Raw genomic sequence first — 27,811 nt, 5'->3', positions numbered from 1 at the left:
TACAACTAAGGCGATGTAATGTGGGTCAACTTATAGAGTTTAAGGGTAAAAATTCACATTGATTATTTACGGTTATTATAATACTGACAGTGATATTTTAATGAAGCATATACTACTTGCCTCGCATTACTTGGTTTTTGTCTCGTGTGTTGTAGATATTTATATTCTTTTCAGGCTGCAGTGGCGTGTTCGTGAAAAGTCAGGGTGGGAAAAGTCGAAGCAGCTGTTCCCCACAGAACAAATGCCACAGTTCATAATGATGGGCAACTAAGCAGAACGTCTATCCTTTAAAATCCTCTATGTTTCAGATTATAGAATCAAAAGAAACTGGAGCAAAAACTGAGTAAAACTCTGTCTGCATTCTCTAGATGCAAGAGAGTATGCTTCTATGAAGGAACACTCTGGCAGGCGATAGTATGATTTTTCTTATTTTTTATTTCACTGTGCTCATGATGAGAAGCCTTCATAAGAACTATCATAATCATGTATTTTCATACTTACAGTGATAAACTAATTCAGCTTATACTAATTGACTCGAATTAGTTTGTTTTTGCTACGTGTGTAGTGGATTTACTTTATGAAACTCCTAAGTTTGCAGCTGTTACCTGGAAAATATGTTTGATGCTTTGACGTTTCCTCATCTCGTATTTCCCATTTTTCTCAAGACACGACGACTCACTGTCTCTTACACAAATAATTTACCACAATTTGAAACTTTTTGTCACCTTGACAAATGTGTTACTTAGTCGCAGAAATATAGCGACTTGTCTGCTGTGTTCTGCTACGTTTGTTTTTGTATTCAGGATCATATTCATCTGGATGAGAATCGATCAAAATGCTCTTACATCGTATTTTTCAGTGTTCTTAGAATACAGACTTCCCTTAGTATACTCAAATGTTAACCAGCCCTTCAGCTTCGTAAGCTGAATTTTCGTCAGAAACGACATAAATTGCCTGTGCTTCTGGGTAAACATTTGTGGGTAAACAAAGTGGATAGTCCTACAGGCATTCTGAAACTGTGGTCTAACGGTGGAGAAAACGTTTAATTACCTTGTTGTTAGAGTTTCTGAGTAAAGTTTCAGAATGAACCAGAAAGGAGTATAATATTTTACATACATTAGGGTCATAGGTCGTCTCCAGCTCGTTCATCACCGCAGCACACAAAAATTTATCTGCTTGGGCGTTATAGAGGCTCTAAATGACTAAGCAACAAAATTTTTGTTTGCTATGGTGAATAGCTTTGGAAATATGCAGGGTGGGGCAAATCAAAACAACATTCTGAAACGTGCCTGCACAATTGTCAGGAGATTATTGGTGGTCACTTCCAACATCTTCTATAGTCAGATTAGTACTCTGTTTCATTTCCTCAGCTGTGATTCCTTGTACCCTGGAACTCTATTCTCTGGACCATTTCAATTTGTTGCACCATGTAGTTACTCTGTTCTAAGTACCTGTCCTTGCGCGGTGTCTACGAATCTGCTGCCACTTGCTACACAACATTCATATAGATACAGTGAACTCGGCTGAAACATGTAACTTACAAATAATATACAATAATTACATAGAGAATATACATATCAATCCCCAGATCCTTGTTTTTTCGCTAACATTTTCTACTGTGGCGCTGCGTCTTTCCAAACCGTATTCCTCGATCTCATGGTTCTCGCTCAGTCCGTTTCTCCCTACGTTTCGCCTAGTCAGCGCCAACGGCTGTAGCAAATTCGCTGCACCCGCTGAACTCCCACGCCTCATTCAGCTCTACCTGCGTCGACCGCTCTGCCGGCACCAGCCGTTGCCATGAATGCTCCTTTCAGTGCTCTGCTCGCCGCCGTAAAGGGCGTGGCTGGAGCCGCCACGCACCTCGTACATCAGTAACCGGCTACAGTCCAACTTACTCGACAAGTGTGCCTGAGTTTAGTAGCCCAATTTAAGTCAAGCTCATTCCCCACGAAGAAAGCAATAACCACGCTTCTACCAATCTCCGTGACGAACGCTCCTTTCAGTCCACAGTAGCGATTTCGTGAAAAGTCAGGAGAGAAAAAGTCGACGCCGCGGTCTGTAACATATCACTTCAGTATGTCAGTGTCATTTTTCCATACAGCAGCAGCAGCAGCTCGGCTACTTTCGACACTGAAAGAGCTCGGATGCACAGGCAGTCAGTGAACCCTCTGACTTTTTTTTGTAAGACGTGTCCTCCAGGGGAGGTCCCGATGAACGGCTGTAGAAATGCATACAGCAAACAAATAACGGAGTGTAATGGTCAGAAAGGTAGGCTGCCTGGGTGCGGACTGTGTTCTCCGTCGGGCGACAGAAGAGGCGGGTCCTCCATTCTCTGGCGCGGTCCGGATTTCCCTCTTAATATCCCGGCGTCGTAGCTGCTGACGTATACGTATGGCAGGCGGCGTGCACGGGCTGCTCGGGAGACAGAGCGCTGCGCTGGTACCTCCGACATGCGAGACGAGCTGAGACGACAAGATGCGGCCGCGCTGCGGCCACGGCCGGCCACCATGTCGTCTCTAAATGCGGAAGGCGTTTCCCGGAGTCGGTCTAGTCTGACGGTGAGGCGCAGGTGTTGCTTGTCCCGGCTGGGTAGACCAGTAGAGGACCCTTCTTCGCAATCCGGTGGTGGCAGAGTTCAAAGCGGGGATTCCCAGGCTCACTCACGACAGGCGCCGTGGGTGGCCCTGCTGTGCCGAACGTGACACACGCACTCGGCTGGGCCAGCGTTTAAATGTTGATTCCCGGAGCTGAATTCGCGAAATTGCTGCGTTTGTGGCTGCGAACCATCTGGAACAGGGAAATGACCGGAGCCTGGCGTAATCGTCGACGGCGCGGAAGTCAATCAGCGGCTTTTCGAAGGCTGGCCCCATGGCATTAATACCCGGGACGATGTCACGGAAGTCTAGCTGCTGCTGAGGGGTGCTATCAAGCAGGGGCGACGGTCGGCTGCGGTCGATGTCCTTGGCTTGTTGCTTGATTTCGGCGCACCTGGTCCGACTCCACGGGAGCTGATCATGCAGTTCAGTGGCTAGCACCTGCCGTCTCGCTACAGCCTCGTTGCAGCTCTGGGCTGCGAATTCTGCTCCAACTTCTATATTTTTCTCCCGTTACACCAGTGATAGGGAAAATTTTACCCAAGAATCTAAGTGGGAATAACTAAAGCATCGTTACGAAGGGGTTCGGCTACGGTTTGAAAGTGGCTGAAGAAAGTGTGTCTACCATACGCACACACACACACACACACACACACACACACACACACACACACACACACACATGCAATCAAAAAAAAATTTAACCTAAGGACAAACACACACACCCATGCCCAAGGGAGGACTCGAACCTCCGCCGGGACCAACCGCACTGTCCATGACTGCAGCCCCTAAGACCGCTCGGCTAATCCCGCGCGGCACACACACAATCACACGCACGTACAGCTACTACGGTGATGTCGATCCTCCTCTGTGCGGCGAACGAAAATGCGAGCTTTGGATTATACGTACATCACATCAGTTATTAGTTTTGTCATCATTTTGTTCACGCGCGCGTCCCACGAACAAAAATAAGACAAAACTAATAACTGTCGTTAATCAGTTTAATCCAAAGCTGATCTACTATGACAGAGAGCAACAGCTTCTCTCAGAAACGTAGTAGTTGTTATGTTCCTTTCTACCTCGGTTCTGCGGTGAACTTAATCATTCATCTTATCAGTGGATCTAATTTTCAAACGCCTATAGCACCACATGCCTGAGCCTTCGATTATTTTCTGGTTTTCCCAGACCCCATGATTCACTGCAATCAATGTTGCGATCCAAACAAGCATTTTCAGAAATTTACGCTCATGTTCAGAGAAAAACGGGACACCGTAAACAACTAGATAGGAGGTCATGTACATTAGTATGATTAGGATTTCAGTCACATCGGGCCAGCATGTGTCCTGTTGCTTGGTAGGAACAGGGTCCGCCATAGGCCCTAATAACTTGTTCCATGCGTGATGGCATTGACACGTATAAGCCTCAAATGCCACCCTGCAGTATAGCCATCCACGATGCTCTCACCAGGTTCCAAAGTTGATCTGTGGTGGTTGGCATTGGTTCACAGCACTGCACCCGTCGCTTCAACGTGTCCCATACATTTTCGTTTGGCGACAAGGCTGACATCCTGTGTCACCAAGAAGGCACGTGTTCATTCAACAACATGCGGTCGTGCATTGTTTTGCTAAAAAATCGTCTGTGGCGTTGTGCAGAATGGTTACGGCTACAGGTCGTAGACTGTCGTTCACGGTGGTCACAGTGGCCACAGTGCACTGGAGACGCACCAACTCTGATTTGTGGTTTTACCAAGTAGTACCCCGTAACATAAGGCCGTGAGTTGGCGTGTATGTCTTGTGCGAATGCAGTCACGGTGATGCCGCTCCCCCTGTCTGTGGCGAACCAAAATGCGGGCATCATTTCCAAACAAAAACAACCTGGATCCGTACCCTAACTTATGCCATTCTTGTCCCCAGAGACGTTTAGCATGTTTCCGCACATTCGACAAAGGTAGGCGGAGAAGTGGCCAACGCTCACGTATGCCATACCGTAATAAGCGGCGACGGACTGTGATCTCTGATAATGTACGATATGTTACGCTGTTCCCTTGTTGTGCCTCTCGGGGGTTGGTCCCTCTCGTCCTGTTGTACGGCCTTCCGTGAACCATCCTGCACACACCCGTTGCACTGGCGAAACACTTCGTCCCACACGGGAGCAATTTCCCGGATGGATACATAACTTTCTCTCATGCAAATAATGCGATCTCTTTCAAACTCATTGATTTGCGGGTACGGTTCGCGCAAACGTCTGCGAGGCATCCTGCACGTCTGTTGAACTCACGCTGATCCATTACCTCCAGTTTACAGCGACAACGAGAGCCGTAGGCACGGTTTACTAATAGGTGGCCTTGCGCCGCGATATCGATGTAGACCATGAACCCTTTAATCGTTTCTGCATAACGTACTAATGTACATGTCCTGTGAATATCAAAGTCCTATCTCTAGTCATTCAAGATGTTCTGTTTTCTGAATATGAGTGTACGTCCCCAGATCGCCTATGTTTGGTACCTGCGAACTTCTCTTGGCCAGCATTGTTATATTTGCCTGTCCTCATCTGCTTTCTTTTTTTGTGCTCCTTATTTCGCCCATCATATGTTAGTTCGCAGCCAAGCTAGTGGATAATCCCCATTACCTTTGGCTTTCCTTGGTTTACTCTAAAACCATATTCTATACTCATTAGACTGTTCATTCCATTCCACATGTCTCATAATTCTCATTTAGTTTTACTGAGTACAGCAGTGTCATCGGCGAACCTTATTCTTGATATCTTTTCGCCCTGAGTTTCATTCCCACTCTTGAACCTTTCTTTTATTTCCGTAATTCCATCTTAGATGTGTAGATTGAACAACAGAGCCGAAAAACTACAATCCCTGTCTTGCCCCCATTTTAATCCGATTGAATTGTTCTGGTCTTCCATTACTATTGTTCCCTCTTGGTTCTTGTACATATTGTATACTGTCCTCTTTTCCCTATACCTTAGTCTTATTTTTTCTCTGAATATTGGACCACTTTACATTGTCGAACGCTTTTTCCAGATCGTCAAATTCTGTGAAGGTTTCTTGATTGTCCTTAAGTCTTGCTTCCATTGTCAAGCGCACCGTCCAAAATACAACTCTGGTCGTTTTACCTCCCCGAAAGCCACATTGAACATCATGTAGCATATAGTCAGTTTGCCTTTAAATTCATCTGTATACTATTCTTGTTAGCAACTTGGATATACGGTGTGTTGAGCTGACTGTCCGATAACTGTCGCACTCGTCTACCCTTGCCGCCTTCGTGATTGTGTTGATGACATTTTTCCGAATGCCTCATAGTATATCTTCTTTCAGACAGACTGTACACTCCAACTTGGATACTCATTTGATTTCTAGTTCCCCCAAAGATTTTAGAACTTCAGAAGTGTATTAGCCATCCCTTCTGCCTTATTTCACAGCAAATCTTCCAAAGTGCTGTGAAACTCAGAGTCTAAACTGATCACTAATTTCTTCCATATAGACTCACATTTCTTCCTATAACATCATCGGACAGTTAGAATCACTCGCAGAGGCCTCGAGTGCACGGTTTCCACCTATGTGATCTCTCCATCTCACTCTCCTTCTCTCTCATGTGCGTTTAAAAGTGGAATGGCCAACGTGATCTTAATTATGACACCTTAGCTTTTAGTTTCACAGAAGTTTTCTTTGACTTTTCTGTATGTTGTATCGGACTTTAAGATTACTATTTCGTTTTCGATTTCTTCACATTTTCCCTGCAACCGTTTCGTGTTCAGGATCGACATATGAAAATAGGACGCTGCCGTATCATTGGGGCACTCACTTAAGAAAATTATTCATGGAATCTAGATTTATTTGATGGCTCCCGTTGTACTGGGACAACCGTTGTGGTACATTAGTTCACAGAGTGCATAACGTCGTGAGGATAGCACGAGTGAAGGGCAGACTGTGGTAGCTTAAAGCAAAATAAATAAGAACTCATTCAAGTACGCCTGTTGTTTCGTTTTTGTTCTACATACTGCTTCATCAGCAGCTGTCCCGAGTCAAATATGGATCCGAGGAGATCTTTTTCGCATTGTCGGTATAGTGATAGTCACCACATTCCTGTCATGTTAGCGCCAGTGGCTTCTTCAGAGTCTCCTTGCCACTAACTTTGAACATAATAATACAAGACAGGGTGTTATCATGCTGACGAACCTAAATAAAGAGGAAGTTCGAGTGTTGCTGTAAGTAGCAAGCTCTCCAGATCCCTCACACACTGGAAACATCCGGCCATGGCATGCCACCATTCGCCAGCTACTACGATTGATCAACCCTGGTACAGAGTTGAAGGTGCACAGAATGACATACCAGCGTGTGTCATCAGAGCTGAGTTCCTACATAACTTATGTACACTTATGTGTGTGAAATCTTATGAGACTTAACTGCTAAGGTCATCAGTCCCTAAGCTTACACACTACTTAACCTGCTAAGGTCATCAGTCCCTAAGCTTACACACTACTTAACCTAAATTGTCCTAAGGGCAAACACAGACACCAATGCTCGAGGGAGGACGAGAACCTACATAACTGATCCTGAGTTTTTGTTACAGTATTGTGTACAAATAAAATGTAAAATTTCGTCATTTTCTCTCCTTCTTATTGTCATCGTCCGGACTTTTTATCTACACAGTAAGTGTTTTAATGTGTGCAAACTTAGCTAACCACTTAGCGTGCAAATGGACATATCATCTGAACTGTCTTCTCAAGTCCAGGGTGTGAAACAGACATTCTAAATAAATATGAACCTGGCCCTGTAAGACAGATAATATTTGGTGCAGATGGTAACAAAAAGTATTATAAATGCTACTGTCACGTAACTAGAATGCATGAATTAATAAAAGTGAAAGTTTGGGATCCATTCTGGAAAGACTAAACAGCTCTTCCCTTTTTTATTCTACATATAATTTATCAACTGTGCTTTCAGGGGCCAAGTAATACGCATCAATTATGTTCGATTACTTTTGACACTCAATAATAAAATATATAACTCTTGGACATATTGAACTGACGATTATTAAAATCGTTATCTCCACATATGAAAAATTTTTATCACAGCAAAGAAAGATTAAAAACTTTCATCAGCTCATTTACATTTAGGTTGTCGTAGCTGGTCAACGCACTGTGTTGCTGGAAAATAAATTTACTTTTTGAACCAATGAAAACATCAAATGGTTCAAATGGCTCTGAGCACTATGGGACTCAACTGTTGTGGTCATAAGTCCCCTAGAACTTAGAACTACTTAAACCTAACTAACCTAAGGACAGCACACAACACCCAGCCATCACGAGGCAGAGAAAATCCCTGACCCCGCCGGGAATCGAACCCGGGAACCCGGGCGTGGGAAGCGAGAACGCTACCGCACGACCATGAGATGCGGGCAATGAAAACATCTCTCAAGTACTCAATGTGAGGGTAGATTAGTATTCAAGCTTTTGATATTCAAGGGTCAAAGCGTACGGAGGTTGGAGTGAGCAATTCTAGACTCAACATTTACTGTGGCCTAGTGCGCGATGGTACTTTACCAAGCGGCGTCTGCAATGGCGCTGTCTCTGTGCTGGATCTGAAACGCTAATTCCCTATTCTTCCCTTGACTGAATTCAGTAATTCTCAACTTTCCTGTGTTCTGTAGAGCGTTAATTTTTCCTTAATCTAAATAATAGCTATTGCACACTCGCTAAGGTTTGGAGAGGCGTGCACAATGTCTTTGCCCGCAAAAAATTCCCGCAGGAATTCTTTGCTATCTGTCGCCATAATATGTGTATCGTATCGTCTCACTTCACAGAAAGCAAAGCTCTCAATGTCCTCGCTATTTTCCTCACTCTTGCGTGGTCGGGGAATATTTAATTACCACTTTGCTATCTGTCGCCATGATAAGTGAAGCGTATCGTCTCACTTGACTGAAAGGAAAGCTCTCAGTGCCCTCAGTGTTTTCCTCACTTTAGTCCGCCGTGAGACGAGAGAGAGAGAGAGAGATCTAGCCATTTTAGTTCTCAAAATGCTTTTATATAAGGGGATTGCTCCACCGTGTCGCGTGTGCGTTGCCCAGCATGGTTTCAGCCAGATACCATCTTAGTATATATATAGTTAAGGCTCACCAGCCACTTGACCATCTTCTTCTTCTGTGCGAATGCACAAACAGAGCCCGAACTCTTACGGGAATCGGCAACGCGCCGCGAGTAATGAGTATAACGGGCGGGGGGCACTACGAATGGAGTGCGGGACAATACGTTGAGAATGTGGGTTTCGCAGGAGGGGTGCCAGAGAGAAATCCCTGCAGTCGCGCTATCCTCTGTGTCCTCGGTGGCTCAGATGGATAGAGCATCTGCCATGTAAGGATGAGATCCCGGGTTCGTGTCCCGGTCGGGGCACACATTTTCATCTGTCCCCGTTGACGAATGTCGGACGCCTGTAAGCAGCTAAGGGTGTTCATTTCATTGTAAATAATATATTGTTCTGGCCAACCCCTTTCTCTGCTGAAGCTCACCATTCTCTTGTTAAAAGGGGATTTCCGATGCCATTAACGACCTGCTCGGTTCGTCTCCAAAATGCGTTTCACTTTAACTTGTTTCTACATCTACGTCTACATTTATACTCCGCAAGCCACCCAACGGTGTGTGGCGGAGGGCACTTTACGTGCCACGGTCATTACCTCCCTTTTCTGTTCCAGTTGCGTATGGTTCGCGGGAAGAACGACTGTCTGAAAGCCTCCGTGCGCGCTCGAATCTCTCTAATTTTACATTCGTGATCTTCTCGGGAGGTATATGTAGGGGGAAGCAATATATTCGATACCTCATCCAGAAACGCACCCTCTCGAAACCTGGCGAGCAAGCTACACCGCGATGCAGAGCGCGTCTCTTGCAGAATCTGCCACTTGAGTTTGCTAAACATCTCCGTAACGCTATCACGGTTACCAAACAACCCTGTGACGAAACGCGCTGCACTTCTTTGGATCTTCTCTATCTCCTCCGTCAACCCGATCTGGTACGGATCCCATACTGATGAGCAATACTCAAGTATAGGTCGAACGAGTGTTTTGTAAGCAACCTCCTTTATTGATCGACTACATTTTCTAAGGACTTTCCCAATGAATCTCAACCTCGTACCCGCCTTACCAACAATTAATTTTATATGATCATTCCACTTCAAATCGTTCCGCACGCATGCTGCCAGATATTTTACAGAAGTAACTGGTACCAGTGTTTGTTCCGCTATCATATAATCATACAATAAAGGATCCTTCTTTCTATGTATTCGCAATACATTACATTTGTCTATGTTAAGGGTGAGTTGCCACTCCCTGCACCAAGTGCCTATCCGCTGCAGATTTCCTGCATTTCGCTACAATTTTCTAATGCTGCAACTTCTCTGTATACTACAGCAACATCCGCGAAAAGCCGCATGGAACATCCGACACTATCTACTAGGTCACTTATATATATTGTGAAAAGCAATGGTCCCATAACACTCCCCTATAGCACGCCAGAGGTTACTTTAACGTATGTAGACGTCTCTCCATTGATAACAACATGCTGTGTTCTGTTTGCTAAAAACTCTTCAATCCAGCCACACAGCTGGTCTGATACTCCGTAGGCTCTTACTTTGTTTATCAGGCGACAGTGCGGAACTTCATCGAACGCCTTCCGGAAGTCAAGGAAAATAGCATCTACCTGGGAGCCTGTATCTAATATTTTCTGGGTCTCATGAACAAATAAAGCGAGTTGGGTCTCACACGATCGCTGTTTCCGGAATCCATGTTGATTCCTACAGAGTAGATTCTGGGTTGCCAAAAATGACATGATACTCGAGCAAAAAACATGTTTTAAAATTCTACAACAGATCGACGTCAGAGATATAGGTCTATAATTTTGCGCATCTGCTCGACGTCGCTTCTTGAAGACTGGGACCACCTGTGCTCTTTTCTAATCATTTGGAACCTTCCGTTCCTCTAGAGACTTGCGGTACACGGCTGTTAGAAGGGGGGCAAGTTCTTTAGCGTACTCTGTGTAGAATCGATTTGGTATCCCGTCAGGTCCAGTGGAGTGATTCCAGTTGCTTTTCTATTCCTTGGACACTTATTTCGATGTCAGCCATTTTTTCGTTTGTGCGAGGATTTAGAGAAGGACCTGCAGTGCGGTCTTCCTCTGTGAAACAGCTTTGGAAAAAGGTGTTTAGTATTTCAGCTTTACGCGTGTCATCCTCTGTTTCAATGCCATCATCATCCCGGAGTGTCTGGATATGCTGTTTCGAGCCATTTACTGATTTAACGTAAGACCAGAACTTCCTAGGATTTTCTGTAAAGTCGGTACATAGAAATTTACTTTCGAATTCACTGAACGCTTCACGCATAGCCCTCCTTACGCTAACTTTGACATCGTTTAGCTTTTGTTTGTCTGAGAGGTTTTGGCTGCGTTTAAACTTGGAGTGAAGCTCTCTTTGCTTTCGCAGTAGTTTCCTAACTTTGTTGTTGAACCACGGTGGGTTTTTCTTGTCCCTCACAGTTTTACTCGGCACGTACCTGTCTAAAACGAATTTTACGATTGCCTTGAACTTTTTCCATAAACACTCAACATTGTCAGTGTCATAACAGAAATTTTCGTTTTGATCTGTTAGGTAGTCCGAAATCTGCCTTCTATTACTCTTGCTAAACAGATAAACCTTCCTCCCTTTTTTTATATTCCCATTAACTTCCATATTCAGGGATGCTGCAACGGCCTTATGATCACTGATTCCCTGTTCTGCACTTACAGATTCGAAAAGTTCGGGTCTGTTTGTTATCAGTAGGTCCAAGATGTTATTTCCACGAGTCAGTTCTCTGTTTAATTGCTCGAGGTAATTTTCGGATAGTGCACTCTGTATAATGTCACTCGATGCTCTGTCCATACCACTCGTCCTAAATATCTGCATGTCCCAGTCTATATCAGGTAAATTGAAATCTCCACCTAAGACTATAACATGCTGCGAAAATTTATGTGAAATGTATTCCAAATTTTTTCTCAGTTGTTCTGCCACTAATGCTGCTGAGTCGGGAGGTTGGTAAAAGGAGCCAATTATTAACCTAGCTCGTTGTTGAGTGTAACCTCCACCCATAATAATTCACAGGAACTATCCACTTCTACTTCACTACAGGATAAACTACTACTAACAGCGACAAACTCACCACCACCGGTTGCATGCAATCTAACCTTTGTAAACACCGTCTGTGCCTTTGTAAAAATTTCGGCAGAATTTATCTCTGGCTTCAGCCAGCTTTCTGTACCTATAACGATTTCAGCTTCGGTGCTTCCTATCAGCTCTTGAAGTTCCGGTACTTTACCAATGCAGCTTCGACAGTTTACAATTACAATACCGATTGCTGCTTGGTCCCCTCATGTCCTGACTTTGCCCCGCACCCTTTGAGGCTATTGCCCTTTCTGTACTTGCCCGAGGCCATCTAACCTAAAAAACCGCCCAGTCCACACCACACAACCCCTGCTACCCGTGTAGCCGCTTGCTGCGTGTAGTGGACTCCTGACATATCCAGTGGAACCCGAAACCCCACCACCCTATGGCGCAAGTCGAGGAATCTGCAGCCCACACGGTCGCAGAACCGTCTCAGACCCTCCACTCGGCTCTGTACCAAAGGTCCGCAGTCAGTCCTGTCGACGATGCTGCAGATGGTGAGCTCTGCTTTCATCCCGCTAGCCGCTAGCCGCTAATCAGATAGCCGCCGGAAGCCAGAGAGGATTTCCTCCTATCCAAAGCGACACACATCATTGGTGCCGACATGAGCGACCACCTGCAGATGGGTGCACCCTGTACCCTTCAGTTTATTCATACCCCTGTCCGTATGTTGGTAGATATTGTTTTGTTAGTTTTCGGTCGTGAGATTAACTGTCATTGCCTTTTGTTGATATAATGTAATAATTATTTTTTGAGGGTCTCATACTGTATCGTACTGTCGTTATGGGTCAAGCTCATGTAAGGTCCGTAAAATCCGGACACCTTTCCTGTGAAAGACTGGAGCCGCTGTGCAGTAGCAGGTGGTGCAGAGCGGTCTACCTTGCTGTCCGCCAGACGCCCCGGAGTGCGTGCACGGGCAGCAGCGCGTGTGGGGGGCGGCGCGCCGCGAGACGGTGTCGGTGCCGTGCCAGGTGGAGGCGCGGCCGGCGGCCACGCTCTTTCGCTGGGCCTTCAACAGCAGCGCGGGCGGGCCCAGTTCGACGCCGGCCGCCGTCACCACGCAGCCGGGCCGCAGCGTCGCCACGCACACGCCGCTCAGCGAGCGCGACTACGGCACGCTGCTCTGCTGGGCGCGCAACGAACTCGGCACCCAGTTGCACCCCTGCGTCTTCCTCGTCGTGCCTGCAGGTTTGGGCATCGCACTGCGAGCTGCGCGCTGCCTGATGACGGCCCGGCGCCGGAAAGTTCAGTTTGCGAAATCTTTTAAACGAATTCTCCGAGGCCTTTATCCTGTAATGTTATGAAACCACAACGCATAACTGTCGTACCTTTGTATACTGTTCAGATCTTCACGAGAGTTAGCTCATGCACCGTGTTCGGCGCAGGAAAAAGTATCACGGCTATAAGCCAGTGGCCCACTGGCCTGCTGTACACCGGACGAGTTGTAAATGTACGGTGCGTGGAAAATGCAGCTATTCAGGCAGGACGCAGTTGACCTCAAGGAAGGCAGCGGCTAGCAACCAAATTGTAGCGTACTTAAGTGAGATGCCACTATTCATTGATGATTATTAATGTTACTATAAATCTGACGTTAAGAATCCCAAGCTTCTCGTATCTCACTAAATATAAAATATGAGACTTAATAAATTATTATTATGTTGAATTTAAAGTCCCTTTGACGTCAATATTTTGATATTGGCTGTTGAAATTACACCAAACAATAACAATTCGTTTTCTCCACAACCTCTTCATTGTCCGGCAGCTTATTCTTTGAACAAGGAAATCTGAGGGGATTAGGAGTGGCTATTAAATGATACAGAGAAAACCTCATTTACCTTTAATTTTCTTTAGAGCTCTATAGATTGTCGATTTCCACCATGCACTCATATACACTACTGGCCATTAAAATTGCTACACCACGAACATGAAGTGCTACAGACGCGAAATTTAACCGACAGGAAGAAGATGGTGTGATATGCAAATGATTAGCTTTTCAGATCATTCACACAAGGTTGGCGCCGGTGGCGGCACCTGCAACGTGCTGACATGAGGAAAATTTACAACCGATTTCTCATACACAAACAGAAGTTGACCGGCGTTGCCAGATGAAACGCTGTTGTGACGCATCGTGTAAGGAGGAGAAATGCGTACCATCACGTTTCCGACTTTGATAAAGGTCGGACTGTAGCCTACCGCGATTGCGGTTTATCGTATCGCGACATTGCTGCTCGCGTTGGTCGAGATCCAATGACTGTTAGAAGAGTATGGAATCGGTGGGTTCAGGAGGGTAACACGGAACGGCGTGCTGGATCCCAACGGCCTCGTATCACTAGCAGTAGAGATGACAGGCATTTTATCCGCATGGCTGTAACGGATCCCTGAGTCATCAGATGGGGACGTTTGCAAGACAACAACCATCTGCACGAACAGTTCTACGACGTTTGCAGCAGCTTGGACTATCGGCTCGGAGAACATGGCTGCGGTTATCTTTGACGCTGCGTCACAGACAGGAGCACCTACGATGGTGAACTCAACGACGAACCTGGGTGCACGAATGGAAAAGCATCATTTTTTCGGATGAATCCAGGTTCTGTTTACAGCATCATGATGGTCCCATCCGTATCTGGCGACATCACGGTGAACGCACATTGGAAGCGTATGTTCGTTATCGCCAAACTGACGTTACATTTCAGATGTGTTACGACCCGTGGCTCTACCCTTCATTCGATCCCTGCGAAACTCTACATTTCTGCAGGATAATGCACGACCGCATGTTGCAGGTCCTGTACGGGCCTTTCTGTATACAGAAAATGTTCGACTGCTGCCCTGGCCAGCACATTCTCCAAATCTCTCACCAATTGAAAACGTCTGGTCAATGATGGCCGAGCAACTGACTCGTCACAATACGCCAGTAACTACTCTTAATCAAATGTGGTATCGTGTTGAAGCTGCATGGGCAGTTGTACCTGTACACGCCATCCAACTCTGTTTGACTCAATGCTCAGGCGTATCAAGGCCGTTATTACGGCCTGAGAAGAATGTTCTGGGTACTGACTTCTCAGGATCTATGCACCCATATTGCGTGAAAATGTAACCACATGTCATTTCTAGTAAAATATATTTGTCCAATGAATATCCGTTTATCATCTGCATTTCTTCCTGGTGTAGCAATTTTAATGGCCAGTAGTGTATGCTAGTTTAGTGTGTCAAATACCTTGGAACCCGTAGTAATACTTCATCATACTAACTTACCATAAAATGTTGGCTGTGCTAATTACAAGAAGCAGCAATCTGCTACGAATACGTAATCAGGACTAATCTCTGGTAATATCCGCATCTTTACAGGGAGAAAGACAATTTTTACTTGCTCAGAGAATCAAAAAAGTCCATAACTGCCTTGCTAAGAACCGTAAATGGCGGCGTATTAAAATATGTCGTAGTAAAATTACTATTCCTACATTAGTCTTTAAAATAAACATGAGATGCTACAAGCTGAAGCATTCTCAGGAGAAGTATTGTGTCTAGACAGCCGCCGAGGATCTCCACTCTCCGCTAGGTAGAAAATCGCTTTTAAGTGTTTATCTTCTAAAGAAGGATGTAAACACTTAGATTTCACGTATGGTATACATCTCTGCAAGGTCTCAAAGCATGACAAATAGCTATGGTTAATTTTAAGTTAAGATGAAATTTATGTTAACTTTTTTTGTAATTGGTGAAATTTTCCCCACCTCATATCTTGACAACTATTAAACACACCGAAATACTTTGTCTGTTGATTACAAAAATACGTGACTCGACAAGGAGTGTTTGCGGAATACGAAGTCCTATTGCCTTTAATGTGTATAAGTTTCGGGAGATGGTGCTTTTTACAACATTTCCAATGTTCGACTCGTAACAAGTACAAAGTTTCCAACAAAACAACGAAAAAATTCCGAAATTCGTATAAGGTGTTTCCTCAGTGCCACTATTTTGCTTACGTTCGTCCCAAATCTTGATGCACGCCGAACGTTGTACGAATCTCTTAATGCAAACCATCACTGACAACTAGGATGCACAATACTTCTCGAACCGGAAGTGACAACAGAAGAGGATGTATTATTGTTATTGTTGTTTCGTTCCTTCAAGATCCTCAACATCGTGGCTATCATCGTCTTCAAATTTACCACATGACATGAATAAGGTTAAAATATATAAAACGTAGACGTGCTAAAAAGATGACATAAGAACGCATTCTCTCTTTCGCACTATTCACAGTAGCACGCACCGTTGGCACACTATTGCAGCCAGCTTGTTGTCAGATGTCAGCTTGTTTTAATTGAATGTATAGTAGGTTTCACGGAGTAATCTTCTTCGATTCTGAAAGTAAGTTAATTGCATAAAGGTGAGGACATGCGGCATCTGAGAAGGTCTTATGACCAACACTACATCTTACAGGGTCCAGTTTCAATCCGTCCCGCCGTGAGTTAGCGATATACACAAGGTATAAAAGGGCAGTGCACTGTAGGAGCTGTTATCTGAACGCAGGTCATTCATACCAAAAGGTTTCCGACATGATTATGACCGCACGAAGGGAATGAACATGTCGGAGCTAGACGCTTGGCACATTTCATTTCGTAAACCTTTACGGAATTCAATATTCCGAGGTCCACAGTGTCAAGAGTGTGCAGTTTACCAATTTTAGGCATTGCCTCTCACCACGAACCACGACTTCGTGCAATTGATCGAGAGCAGTGTCGTTTGCATAGTATTGTCTGTGCTAACAGTCAAGCAACAGTGCGTAAAATAAACGTAGAAAGCAGTGTGGGACGTACGACGAGTGTATCCGTAAGGGCAGTGCAATGAAATTGGCGTTAATGGGCTATGGCAGCAGGCAACCGACGCGAGTGCCTTTGCTGATAGCGTGACATCACCTGCAGCACTTCTGGGATTGTGACCACATCAGTTGGACCCTAAACGACTGTAAAACAGTAACCCGGTCAGATGAGTCCAGATGTCAGGTGGTAAGAGCTGATGGTGTGGCGCAGACTCTACGATGTCATGGACCCAATTTCTCAACAAGACACCGTGCAAGCTTGTGGTGGTTCCATAACGGTATGGTGGAAATGGCAATGTTCGGCAGTTGGACAGCATTTGCAGTCATTCATGGACTTCATGTTCCCAAAAAAAGGATGAAATTTTCATGGATGACTATGTGCCATTTCACCGGATCACAATTGTTCGCGGTAAGTTTGAAGAACATTCTTGACAATACGATGGAATTATTTGACGACCCACAAGTCCCAACGTGAATCCCCTTGAACATTTATGGGACATAATCTAGAGGTTAGTTTGTGCACAAAATCCTGGGTGACAATACTTTCACAATTATGGACGGCTGTAGAGGCAACATGGCACAAAATTTCTGCAGGAGAATTCTAACGACTTGTTGAGTCTATACCATGTCGTGTTGCTGCATTACACGGGGCAAAAGAACGTCCCACGCGTTATTAGTACCCACATGACATAGCCATGTTTTCTTACCCTTTGATTAGGTTTGCTTTAGAAGGATACAGACAGCTTCGTTTACTTATGAGAGACTGTGATCCATATAAGCTGGTAAGGTAGATCTCTGGAGTAGTGATAGCACCTTTGACTCGTAATCAGAAACTCCCTGGTCACAAGCTCTAATCCTACCACTGTTAAAATTTTGAATAATATTCATCAGCAATTGTAGCTGAAGGTTTCTGGAATAAGAAGTTACCCACTTTCTGCCAAAGGCTTTGTCAAGGGGGACAGAGGAGCGGACTCAGATTTAGAGCACCCTCTTGCCCTTGGGGTGGCAAACTAACCCTAAAAGGTAGATCAATCAGCAATGATCTACAGCATGAAGACGCAGAGGGCAATGGATACCTCCGCATTAACAACACATAAAGTGTATCCACAGGACAGTTGGCATGATGTTGAAAAGGTGTAATGACGATCTTTCCATTGGCATGGAAATGTTCAAAAATTGGAAAATGTTCACTCGCTTCACATTCCGTCGTGCATTTTTGTAATAATTGAATTAATGACCTGTGTAAAACCTAGATGGCAAGACTCAAAGGCAGAAACTGAGTTAGATATTTCTTTGTCCGCCAGTGATTCACAATTAATTAATCAGATTAATTATAAACTTCAATAAATTTAGTCAGTATCAGTAAGTGGTAATAACAGTAATAATAATAATAATAATAATAATAATAATAATAATAATAAGTGCTACTGTACCACAATGGTTTTTTAAAAATTTGTGGTAAGTTGCAATGGGACCAAACTGCTGAGGTCATCGGTCCCTGCTGGCCGCGGTGGTCTAGCGGTTCTAGGCGCTTCAGTCCGGAGCCGCGCGACTGCTACGGTCGCAGGTTCGAATCCTGCCTCGGGCATGGATGTGTGTGATGTCCTTAGGTTAGTTAGGTTTAAGTACTTCTAAGTTCTAGGGGACTCATGACCACAGATGTTAAGTCCCATAGTGCTCAGAGCCATTTGAACCATTTTTCATCGGTCGCTAGACTTACACACTACTTTATCTAACTTAAACTAACATACGCTAAGGACAAAACACACACACACACACACACACACACACACACACACACACACACATGCCCAAGGGAGGACTCGAACGTCCTCCTGGGATGAGCCGCGCGAACCGGGGCTAGGGGCCTTAGACCGGGCGATTACCTGCGCGGCTACAGTGGTTAACTGGACTAATGTCAAGGTAGTAAAGACTTAGCAAACAACCTACTTTGTAAGTCAACACAATCATTTCTCAGACCACCATAGGAAGCATTTATAAAAGCTAAGTACCAGTTCTTGCACATAAAAAATAACATATCAACAAAAAGCTTTTTTAATTCAAGGAGAAACTCTAAATTGGCTCTGAGCACTATGGGACTCAACTGCTGAGGTTATTAGTCCCCTAGAACTTAGAACCAGTTAAACCGAACTAACCTAAGGACATCACAAACATCCATGCCCGAGGCAGGATTCGAACCTGCGACCGTAGCGGTCTTGCGGTTCCAGACTGCAGCGCCTTTAATCGCACGGCCACTTCGGCCGGCGGAGAAACTCTATATAGTAAAAGTATATCTTATTTCATCTCACGTGATCCCTCCGTGAAACAATGATATCATTAACCACCATCACAATAAGTAATTGTCTCAGTCGATCAAAATGTCAATTTGGAAAGCGAGCGTTGAGGAATAAATGTAATCCAGCAGCACTAACATTATTCGAACTTTTCACAGTCATTTCTACAAAGTACTAAGTTCTTCAACTTTTAACTCACAGATGACTTCCAGCTCTATTTTCTGCACTAATAGCGTCATTGTATATATCTGTTGATTGCCCAAAACTTGTTTATATTGGATACATGTTTCTCACCGAGCGTTGAGGAATAAATGTAATTCAGCAGCACTAACATTATTCGAACTTTTCACAGTCATTTCTACAAAGTACTAAGTTCTTCAACTTTTAACTCACAGATGACTTCCAGCTCTATTTTCTGTAGTAATAGCGTCATTATATATATCTGTTGATTGCCCAAAACTTGTTTATATTGGATACATGTTTCTCACTTTCTCTCTTTCTTTCGTTTTCATTATGCCCCACACTTCCCGAGTGAATAATTACTCCATGTAGATAGCTTCGATGTTTGACGTCATTCGAAAGGTAAACTGAAAATCGTCTTTTTTAGTGCGTGACAATAAAAGAACCGAAATCTGAATGCAAGGATAAATCGCTGTTATTCAGTTTCTTTGCGCCTTTAAGAGAGCGCTGACAATGAATATATAAAAAAATACTGAGTCGTCTTTATCACACTATACGCAGCTGGTGGATATCTAGTGCAGTATCAGATGAACAAGGCGTATACAGTTAAGCCCGTGGTGTTACAAGCAACTTCGTTGTACGCGGTGGGTAAGTTTCTCTTGCTCGTACTATCTTGATAAGACGATTTTTCTCCAATGGTAAATTATTAATTCCTGACCACCTACATCACTTCGGGTTTATACGCTGTCTATCCACCAAAACAACTATGCCAGTAGAACGATTCTTCACGTCATTTATTCATTACACGCACCACGCAACGCTATGTATGCTCCTAAACTTCCAAAGTATCTGTGTCCAAATGTTCGTGGTACCAATCATAGCCAGTGAAAAAAATGATTAACCATTTGTTCCAAAATGTTATATAAACTGAAGGTGTTTCATTTCATTCCCTTTCTTTTAGGGAACAAAAAGTTTACAACATTTTCTTAAACTTTGACACTGACACAGTAATAATTACAACATATTCATACAAAATAATGCGACTAAAAACAATCATACACTCACAGCGACTACATTTCTCATTCAAGCGTTTGATATCCTATTACTTCATAACAGTATAACTTAAAAACCTCGTTGAGTACATTTTGTAAGAAAAATGAAGTAATATGTGCTAAAACTCTAATTATGCACTTCACAATGCATGAGGCAAAAAGCGAAATTTACGAGAAAGACCCATCAGCAGAAAAAACTGTCGCAAACATAGGATATCGTAACTAAGCAAGGTACGGATGAAGCAAAAGTGCACTGTCACTGTATTACCAAGTACCCAAGCCACAGAATGGAATACCTGCAACAAGTCATCTGGCGATATTTCAACAACTTCCATAGCAGAATTCCAGGAATTCAGTTCGCCGTAGTTGCAGCTATCTGCTACATTGATGAGGAACAATTCAACAACAGCAAACGTGACGCCCTCTCGCGCATACATCATACTTTTTACAAAATCGACGGACACGCATTTTTTACATATTCCCAGAGACACTAAGCAAAATTTGTTTCATTCTGCTTCTTAAATGCTTCCTGCGCTTATGCTGCGCTACAGAAGACGAAACTATTTCACACATTTCATGACGGAGACGAACTATTATATCACACCAGGACAACTGGGTGGGCAGAGAATGTGAATGCCCAATGAAATATGTAACTAAAATTACAAGAGTTACATTTTGACTCGATAATTACCAAAACATTTAGGACTTCCAATGCTTTGGCATGCCTCATTGAGTCATTCACGCCGGAATCTTCTTATTCTCTTACGGCTCAGACCTGCATCGGCACAGAGTCGGTGTCGTAAATGAGGGATATGCCTTAGTTAATTTAGGGGGTAGCCATATACCTCTGTGTACGCTGTCTGTGAGTGTAATTCATGTGATAGCGAGCGAAAGTTTTTTAAATGCTTGCTACTCGAGTAACTGCGGCGACACTTAGGACCAGTGCGGTATTCACCTCGCAAGATGTGGGAAACCGCCTAAAAACCACATACAGGCTGCATGGCACACAGATTCTCGTCGTTAATCCGACAGGTGAACTCAACTCGGGGCCGCCTTACCCTTGTCCCGGATGCTGAACTTTAACAAGCACAGTTATCCGAGTGGGTTCATTCAAACAAGAATAACACGAAATAAGTTAGACATAAATACGCTTGATTTCCGTTTGCGTCACAACGTTTAGTGTACATGCACTCAGCCCGAAGGTAAGTCGTTCAACGTGAAAAGCAGGCTTTTTTTTACATTAGGTTTGAGCTTACAATAGGCGAAGTATAGCAGATTTTAGTAGAACTACGACTGTAAAACTTTCATTGTATTCCGAATCTAATATTTGCCTCAGGCTCAGTATAAGGCATAGAACAAAGTGACATAAGTTACGAACTTACAGAAAATATAGATGGAGAGTGCAGACAGAACTGACACAGCGTAATACCAACTTCATACAACGTTACATTTATCGCAATGTGTATGTCACGGATACGCAATCGAATTCCTCCATTCCCTACTGTACAATATCTTGTGAAGTAAATATGCAAATATGGGTGATAGGAATAGTACGTTTCAGGGATAGCTAATTGGATGCGTTTGGATTGCCTGAATGAGAAAATCCATAATCTGCGACTTGTCGACAAATTAATAGCTTTCTGATTAAAATGAAATAAGAAAAAATATAGACAGTGCTCCAGTACAACTTAAAACACAATTATGAAGCATATTTCCTTTCAGAAAATTAATAGAGATAAATTTTACAACCTGTTTACATTATAAAATATTTATTTCCATACGAAACTATAAAGACTCGAGAATAAAAGGTATTTTCCAGTTAATAGTACAGGTCAGTCCTTACTTAATATTTATAGAGTAGCGTGTATATGTTGATCGGTAAGTTAAAACTGACAAAGTGAAGGAAGTTTTAAAAGTGTTATGTGTTACTATGTATGAACACGAAGAGAATAATCGGACCATAATTCTTGTCGCGTGTTGGCAAAGTGAACTACAAATGTTTAAAATCAGCTGCAGGACGAGCAGAAAGTCAATATTCTCTGAAACAATGGCACAATATTTGTGGCGTGGCAACGGATCAACTCGATGTCAGATGTGTTCACCGAATAACAGATGCCTGGCCGCTTCGGCTTTATTCCACGACTCGCACTCTTTGTCAGGCCTCTCGGCACGTTGCCGCACGGGCAACCGCGTCACTGCGGCGGAGATAGGGCAAACAGATTTTGTCATCGTGCCACGCCCACTGTATATTACAATCTTTCCTGCTTCTTATCTATTTCTTTCTCGAAATGGAACTGTGTATTTGCATCAAAGTAGCAAGAAAGAAATGAGAGAAAAGAAGATACACTATGTGATCAAAAGTATCCGGAAATCTGGCTGATAATGACTTACAAGTTCATGGCGCCATCCGTCAGTAATGCTGGAATTCAAATTGGTGTTGGCTCACCCGTAGCCTTGATGACAGCCTCCACTCTCTGAGGCATGTTCATTCAGGTGCTTTAAGGTTTCTCGGGGAATGGCAGCCAATGCTTCAGGGAGTGCTGCACTGGCTAGAGGTATCGACATCGGTCAGTAAGGCCTGGCACAAAGTGGGCGTTCCAAAACAGGACTCTGTGCAGGCCAGCCCGTAACAGGAATGTTATTGTCGTGTAACCACTCCGCCACAGACCGTCCATTATGAACAGGTGTTCGATTGTGTTGAAAGATGCAATCGCTATCCCCGAATTGCTCTTCACGGGTGGGAGGCAAGAAGGTGCTTCAAGCATCAATGTGGTGTGATAATGCCACGCTGAACAAAAATAATACTTCACTCAACGACCGAGAGGAGTGACGTATGCGAAGAGTTGTCAGTGCTAACAGGCAAACAACACTGAGTGAAATAACGCAAAAATAAATGTGGTACAGTCGTGCTCAAAAGTATCCAAACGACCTGAATTGCATTTCGCCTGATTCGCATGCAACACACATAACGCAGCTGTCTAGCAGGTCCTCTAATCGCCCCTTGGTACAGTCGTTTGACTATTGAAAACGGTTCCAACAAGTCAAAACTAGAAAAAACTACTCTGTACCGCAACAACTCAAGATGTAAAGTAATACTAAGATACTAAAAATATCAGGGAACACCTTATCACAGGTAAGACTGTCCTTAACGCTTGTAAGCTCACATTTATTACAATAAACGATAATACCTGAAATGTTACCACTCTCATTATTACATCAGATGGGTAATGCACGTAGTACGTTCGTCCTATTCATGATTTCCTCTTCAAAGTAACATACCGTACTTACTATTTAACACAAAATGACATTAAAAATTTAACTTATCCACGAGCAGCTAGTTGAGAATATGTATGAACTACAAATAACACGACGAACCGTCTCGTTCTGCATATGGATTCAAACCCAGCTCATGCAGACTAAGCAAAGATTTCGTGACTGACGGAAACTAACAGTCATTCTTGATTAGGCATACGGAGAGTGATATAACTCGATTTTAGACAGTATCAATTAGCAAATACCAACTTTAAATTACATAACGCAAACATTTTCAACGGACGCGAATTCCTACCCAGCACTTATTGTCCCTGTTAACGAACTACGAGAGATGTTAAATATAGCTTCTTAACAAGTAACTAACTTGAAATGCCGTGAGGTAAAGCTTTGTGTTGGACAGGGATTCGAACCCAGAACCTAATAAGATAGATATCGAAGCACAATCAACTGTGACATATCGCATTTCCTTGGCAGTAGCTAGATGTTTTAATTGAAATGACGAGACGAAACATTAATTTTTTCCTTCCCAGGACTCCAACCCAGCATCTATCGCAGTTTTATTCTAGAGAAAACGAACGTTAAATATGGGTTTGTTACACCAGCAGCGACATGTGAGCATGTTTGAACTAGAAATAATATGACGAATAGTTCAGTGCTGACTGGGAATTTAGCCCCACACACATCGTTGTTGACTACACACAAAGAGACGTCAGCTACTGAATTTTTCTCAACCAGCAGCTCGGAATAACATCTTGAACTTAGAGTGATCACCCAAATAGTTCTGTGTCTCACTGGGAGTCAAAAACGTCAAATATCGTTAGTGTTGACAACGAATGAAAATACATTAAAAACCGAAATTATTATCCACCAGCAGATAGGTGTTCTCATGCTATATCTTGGTAATACATAATGAAATCTTTAGTGCCGGGCCAGGATGCGAACCCATTCACGCGCAGTATGTGGAGATGTTGAGGAATCTGCGGTTTTGAACAAACAACAAATTGTAGCCGAGCTGTATTGTCACGAAGGGATCAAATTCCGCGTTAAGGGCGGTCTAAGTTGCATTCCCAGTTTAGAACCAATTTTATCGACATACAGAAGCTCAGATAAAAGATGGAATAAGTGTCCTGTGATCCTACATAGCCTTTGTTTCGTCACTAGAAATAAATAACTAGTATAAGAAAGGTTACTGGTGGTAGAGTTTCTACATGTCGCCACTCCAGACTTTATTATGGCTCAACCTAACGTCTACTTGGTAGAGAAGGAATATCATTTTTAATGTGAATTTCAGACCACAATGCCATTATATCTTCTTCACTTGGTGTAGCCAGAAGAGGATGGAGTCTGTCTCTCCCTATCGAAAATCACTGTCCGAAGTTGGAACCGAACACAGACCATAGATATATGAAACTATCATGAGCCCAACAGAACACCAAATCCTCTTTTCAGTGGCTCATTTTTCTATCACAATGCCGTTGTGCCACACTGGCTGAGAATTCTGACACACAGGCTCCCTGTATCAATTTTCAACATGTTCAGTAAATTCATTTACTTGGTTGAACGAATCATCATGAACTAGCTGCCTCGGCTACCCAGTGCATACATTCAACTTTATTTTGTAAACACCAAAATAAAATCACGTAACTGCCACCAACACAGAACTGCCAACAGTGTAGGATGCAGAAATTTAGATAGGAAGTGTTCCTTTCCACTTGAGCTAATCTATTGGGCTATCTGTTTGTTGAAAACGTCGTGCAGTGCAAAAGGAAAGGTATAACTGTTTGTCTCTCATAAGTATTGACCTGGCCATATGCATTATCCCACAGCGCTGTGGAATGCAGAACTTCTGGAGGACTTGCTGTTGACTTCTGGAGCTGTTACAGTGACATGTCAGCTAGTAGCGTAATGGTAAACATCGCGCACGGTAGATGAGATGTCGCGACTTCGAGTACATTCGCTGCTATATTTTTTAAAACGCAATTCTGCTGTCTGCTAAAGTTATCAATCTAATGGAACTTTCAACATAATTCCCTTCACTTCTCAATACAGAATAGTCGTATGTGGAAAAATTGCTAACTTCTGCGACAGTTAGTTCATTTCAGGTTTAACAGACAGCCTGACAGTAGATGAATCTCGAAACTTTTATATTATGTATTGGTAGAGCGCATCGTGCCAAAATACGTTGGAAAACTATTTTCTACATTAGCTGTCGTCTGGTAGTGGATTTTATTCATCTTAGAACCTTGTTTGAGAGCTTTAACCCAGAACAAGTTTTCTACGTGTATGTAATCAATAAACTGCATGTGCATTTTCAGACTGTTATAGATAATATCAGGGAATCGCGTATATCGCAGATGATTAATTTCTCTCTCATGTTTACTTTTGTTTTAACAACACTAAAGGAAACCTTACGAAAATTGTGAGCTGTATTATAAGAAATGTAATAAAACTACTCACAATAACCTTACGACGAAAGTCTGTTTTAATAACACAAAGTATCTGTACACAAGTGTGCCTCTATCGTCACAAATTGGTAAAATACTACTCACTTAGATTTTGATTGGGTCTGTGTTTAATTGGTATGCAGTGTCATACTCAAGAGGTATGCAAATGTGGCATTTCATAAATAAAGTTATCTATTCCTAAAAATCCAAAATTTGCTTGTCATCAACGGAAATAGGCGTTACCTGTTGTGCAGCATTGTGGGTTTTTCACCATTGCACTATGAGCCGACAGTATTTTCTTGCGATTCCATTATCGATGTTTGATCTGACTGCTTGTAGCTCTTTCACAGAAGGGATAAAAACGCTACACTCACTGAGACTGGAACTGCGAACCATAACAGACGCTTTTTCACACGTCAGCACGTTACCACAGAGCAAGCGAAGTATATGTTTTAGCTTCCTCTTACGAGACCGATAGGGGCTAGAACTCGTAAACCGCTATTTAAAAGACGAGATTAGTGGCGATTTCCACGTGCAACGTCTTTCCTGGGCTGAAAACCGTAAATTTACAATCTTTTGTTATTCCTCAAGCGATAACAACTCCGATTATTCAATGGAAATGACAGGTTAAATCAAGTGAACTTTGAGGTTTAATTCCGTGCACACCAGGAAGTAATTCGTCGATCACAGAGTTGCCAAACATACATTGCCTTGTTACCAAATCTCAGTTACAATACCAGCAGGAAGAAGACGAACCGATGTGATGTTACAGCGGACTGGGAAGTGACCATAGAGGGTGTCTCCAAGACGCGGCTGCAACGGCTTGGAATACGTAATGCGTCTGATTCGCATTTCTGTAACTAGGTTTAGGGACTGGAGCGTAGTTACTAATAATACTCGGAACTGACTGCAAACCAAGCATCATAAATCAAACGAAATCTTTCATTAAAATGACACGTTCCATTACGAAATATCGTATTCATGATCTGTGATACAAGACAATTAATCTAATGTTATCTAATCATATCATATTGATGACTAGCCATGAAGAGTCATGAATTATCGGAGTTTTTGCCATTACCAGTAAACAAATCTAAACTTGAAAATAAAAGACGATAGTTTTTGTAATAAACCGGGACTTGTATCAAGACCCTTTCGTCCCTGTTAACTAACCACGAAAGATGTCTAATATACCTCTAATCTGAAGTAACAAAGTGTGCATGCATTTAAAGATGAAGTGCATGATGTGAAGTTCTGTGACAGAGATACGAACCCAACACGTAAGCGGATTGTTAACTAAGTAAAATCAAATGTTTCGTATCGATTTTTCTTATCAGCTGCTAGGTGTCTGAATCTAAAATAAGGATAAAAACCTTTGTGCCTAAGCGACAAACGAACTGAACACCTGCCGTGCATCCACGAATATAGCTTAAGTGTAAGTTGCTTACTCACAAATTGTAAGATGTGTGCGTGTTTGACCAGAAATAACGACACGTATTGCGATTGTTGGCAACACATGAACAGACATTAAAAATGTACGTTAATTTACACTAACAGTCCGGTGTGCACGTCTGTGCGCACCAGGAAGTAATTCGTCGATCACAGAGTTGCCAAACATACATGAAATTATGAATATTTTTGTACTGGGTCAGGATTCGGACCCACATACTTACCTATGGAGAAGACCTAGAGAAGACAGCAGTCTTGAGTAATGGAACGAAATGATTCAACTATACTGTTCCGAGAGATTCAGATCCTCGAAAGAGGAGATACGAATTCGAATCACAGTCCAGCACCAAATTTTTCGACGTCTCTAGTTCAATGAAGTACAAGTAAAGTAAGAGCCCTGTTCCTTTAAATGACTATCGGTTTATCAAATAAAGTAAAATTTTCTAATGTAAGTAAGTTTACTGGCGACTGTATTTCTGTTTGCCATGACTTCCGCTATGTCATTTCCCAACGTAAACCGGC

At 43.1% G+C, this 27,811-nt stretch overlaps 1 protein-coding gene across 1 annotated transcript in view; it reads left to right on the top strand.

Moving 5' to 3' along the window:
- Positions 1–27,811, top strand: part of LOC126245375 (neural cell adhesion molecule 2-like) — a 624,777-nt gene that overhangs the window by 374,275 nt on the left and 222,691 nt on the right. The window contains exon 6 of the mRNA XM_049948313.1: positions 12,679–12,972. Within this exon, the coding sequence (XP_049804270.1) occupies positions 12,679–12,972 (294 nt within the window). The remainder of the gene's footprint in view (positions 1–12,678; positions 12,973–27,811) is intronic.

The sequence above is a fragment of the Schistocerca nitens genome, chromosome 1, assembly GCF_023898315.1.
Source record: "Schistocerca nitens isolate TAMUIC-IGC-003100 chromosome 1, iqSchNite1.1, whole genome shotgun sequence".
Lineage (NCBI taxonomy): Eukaryota > Metazoa > Arthropoda > Insecta > Orthoptera > Acrididae > Schistocerca > Schistocerca nitens.
This window is presented reverse-complemented; position numbering and strand designations above follow the sequence as displayed.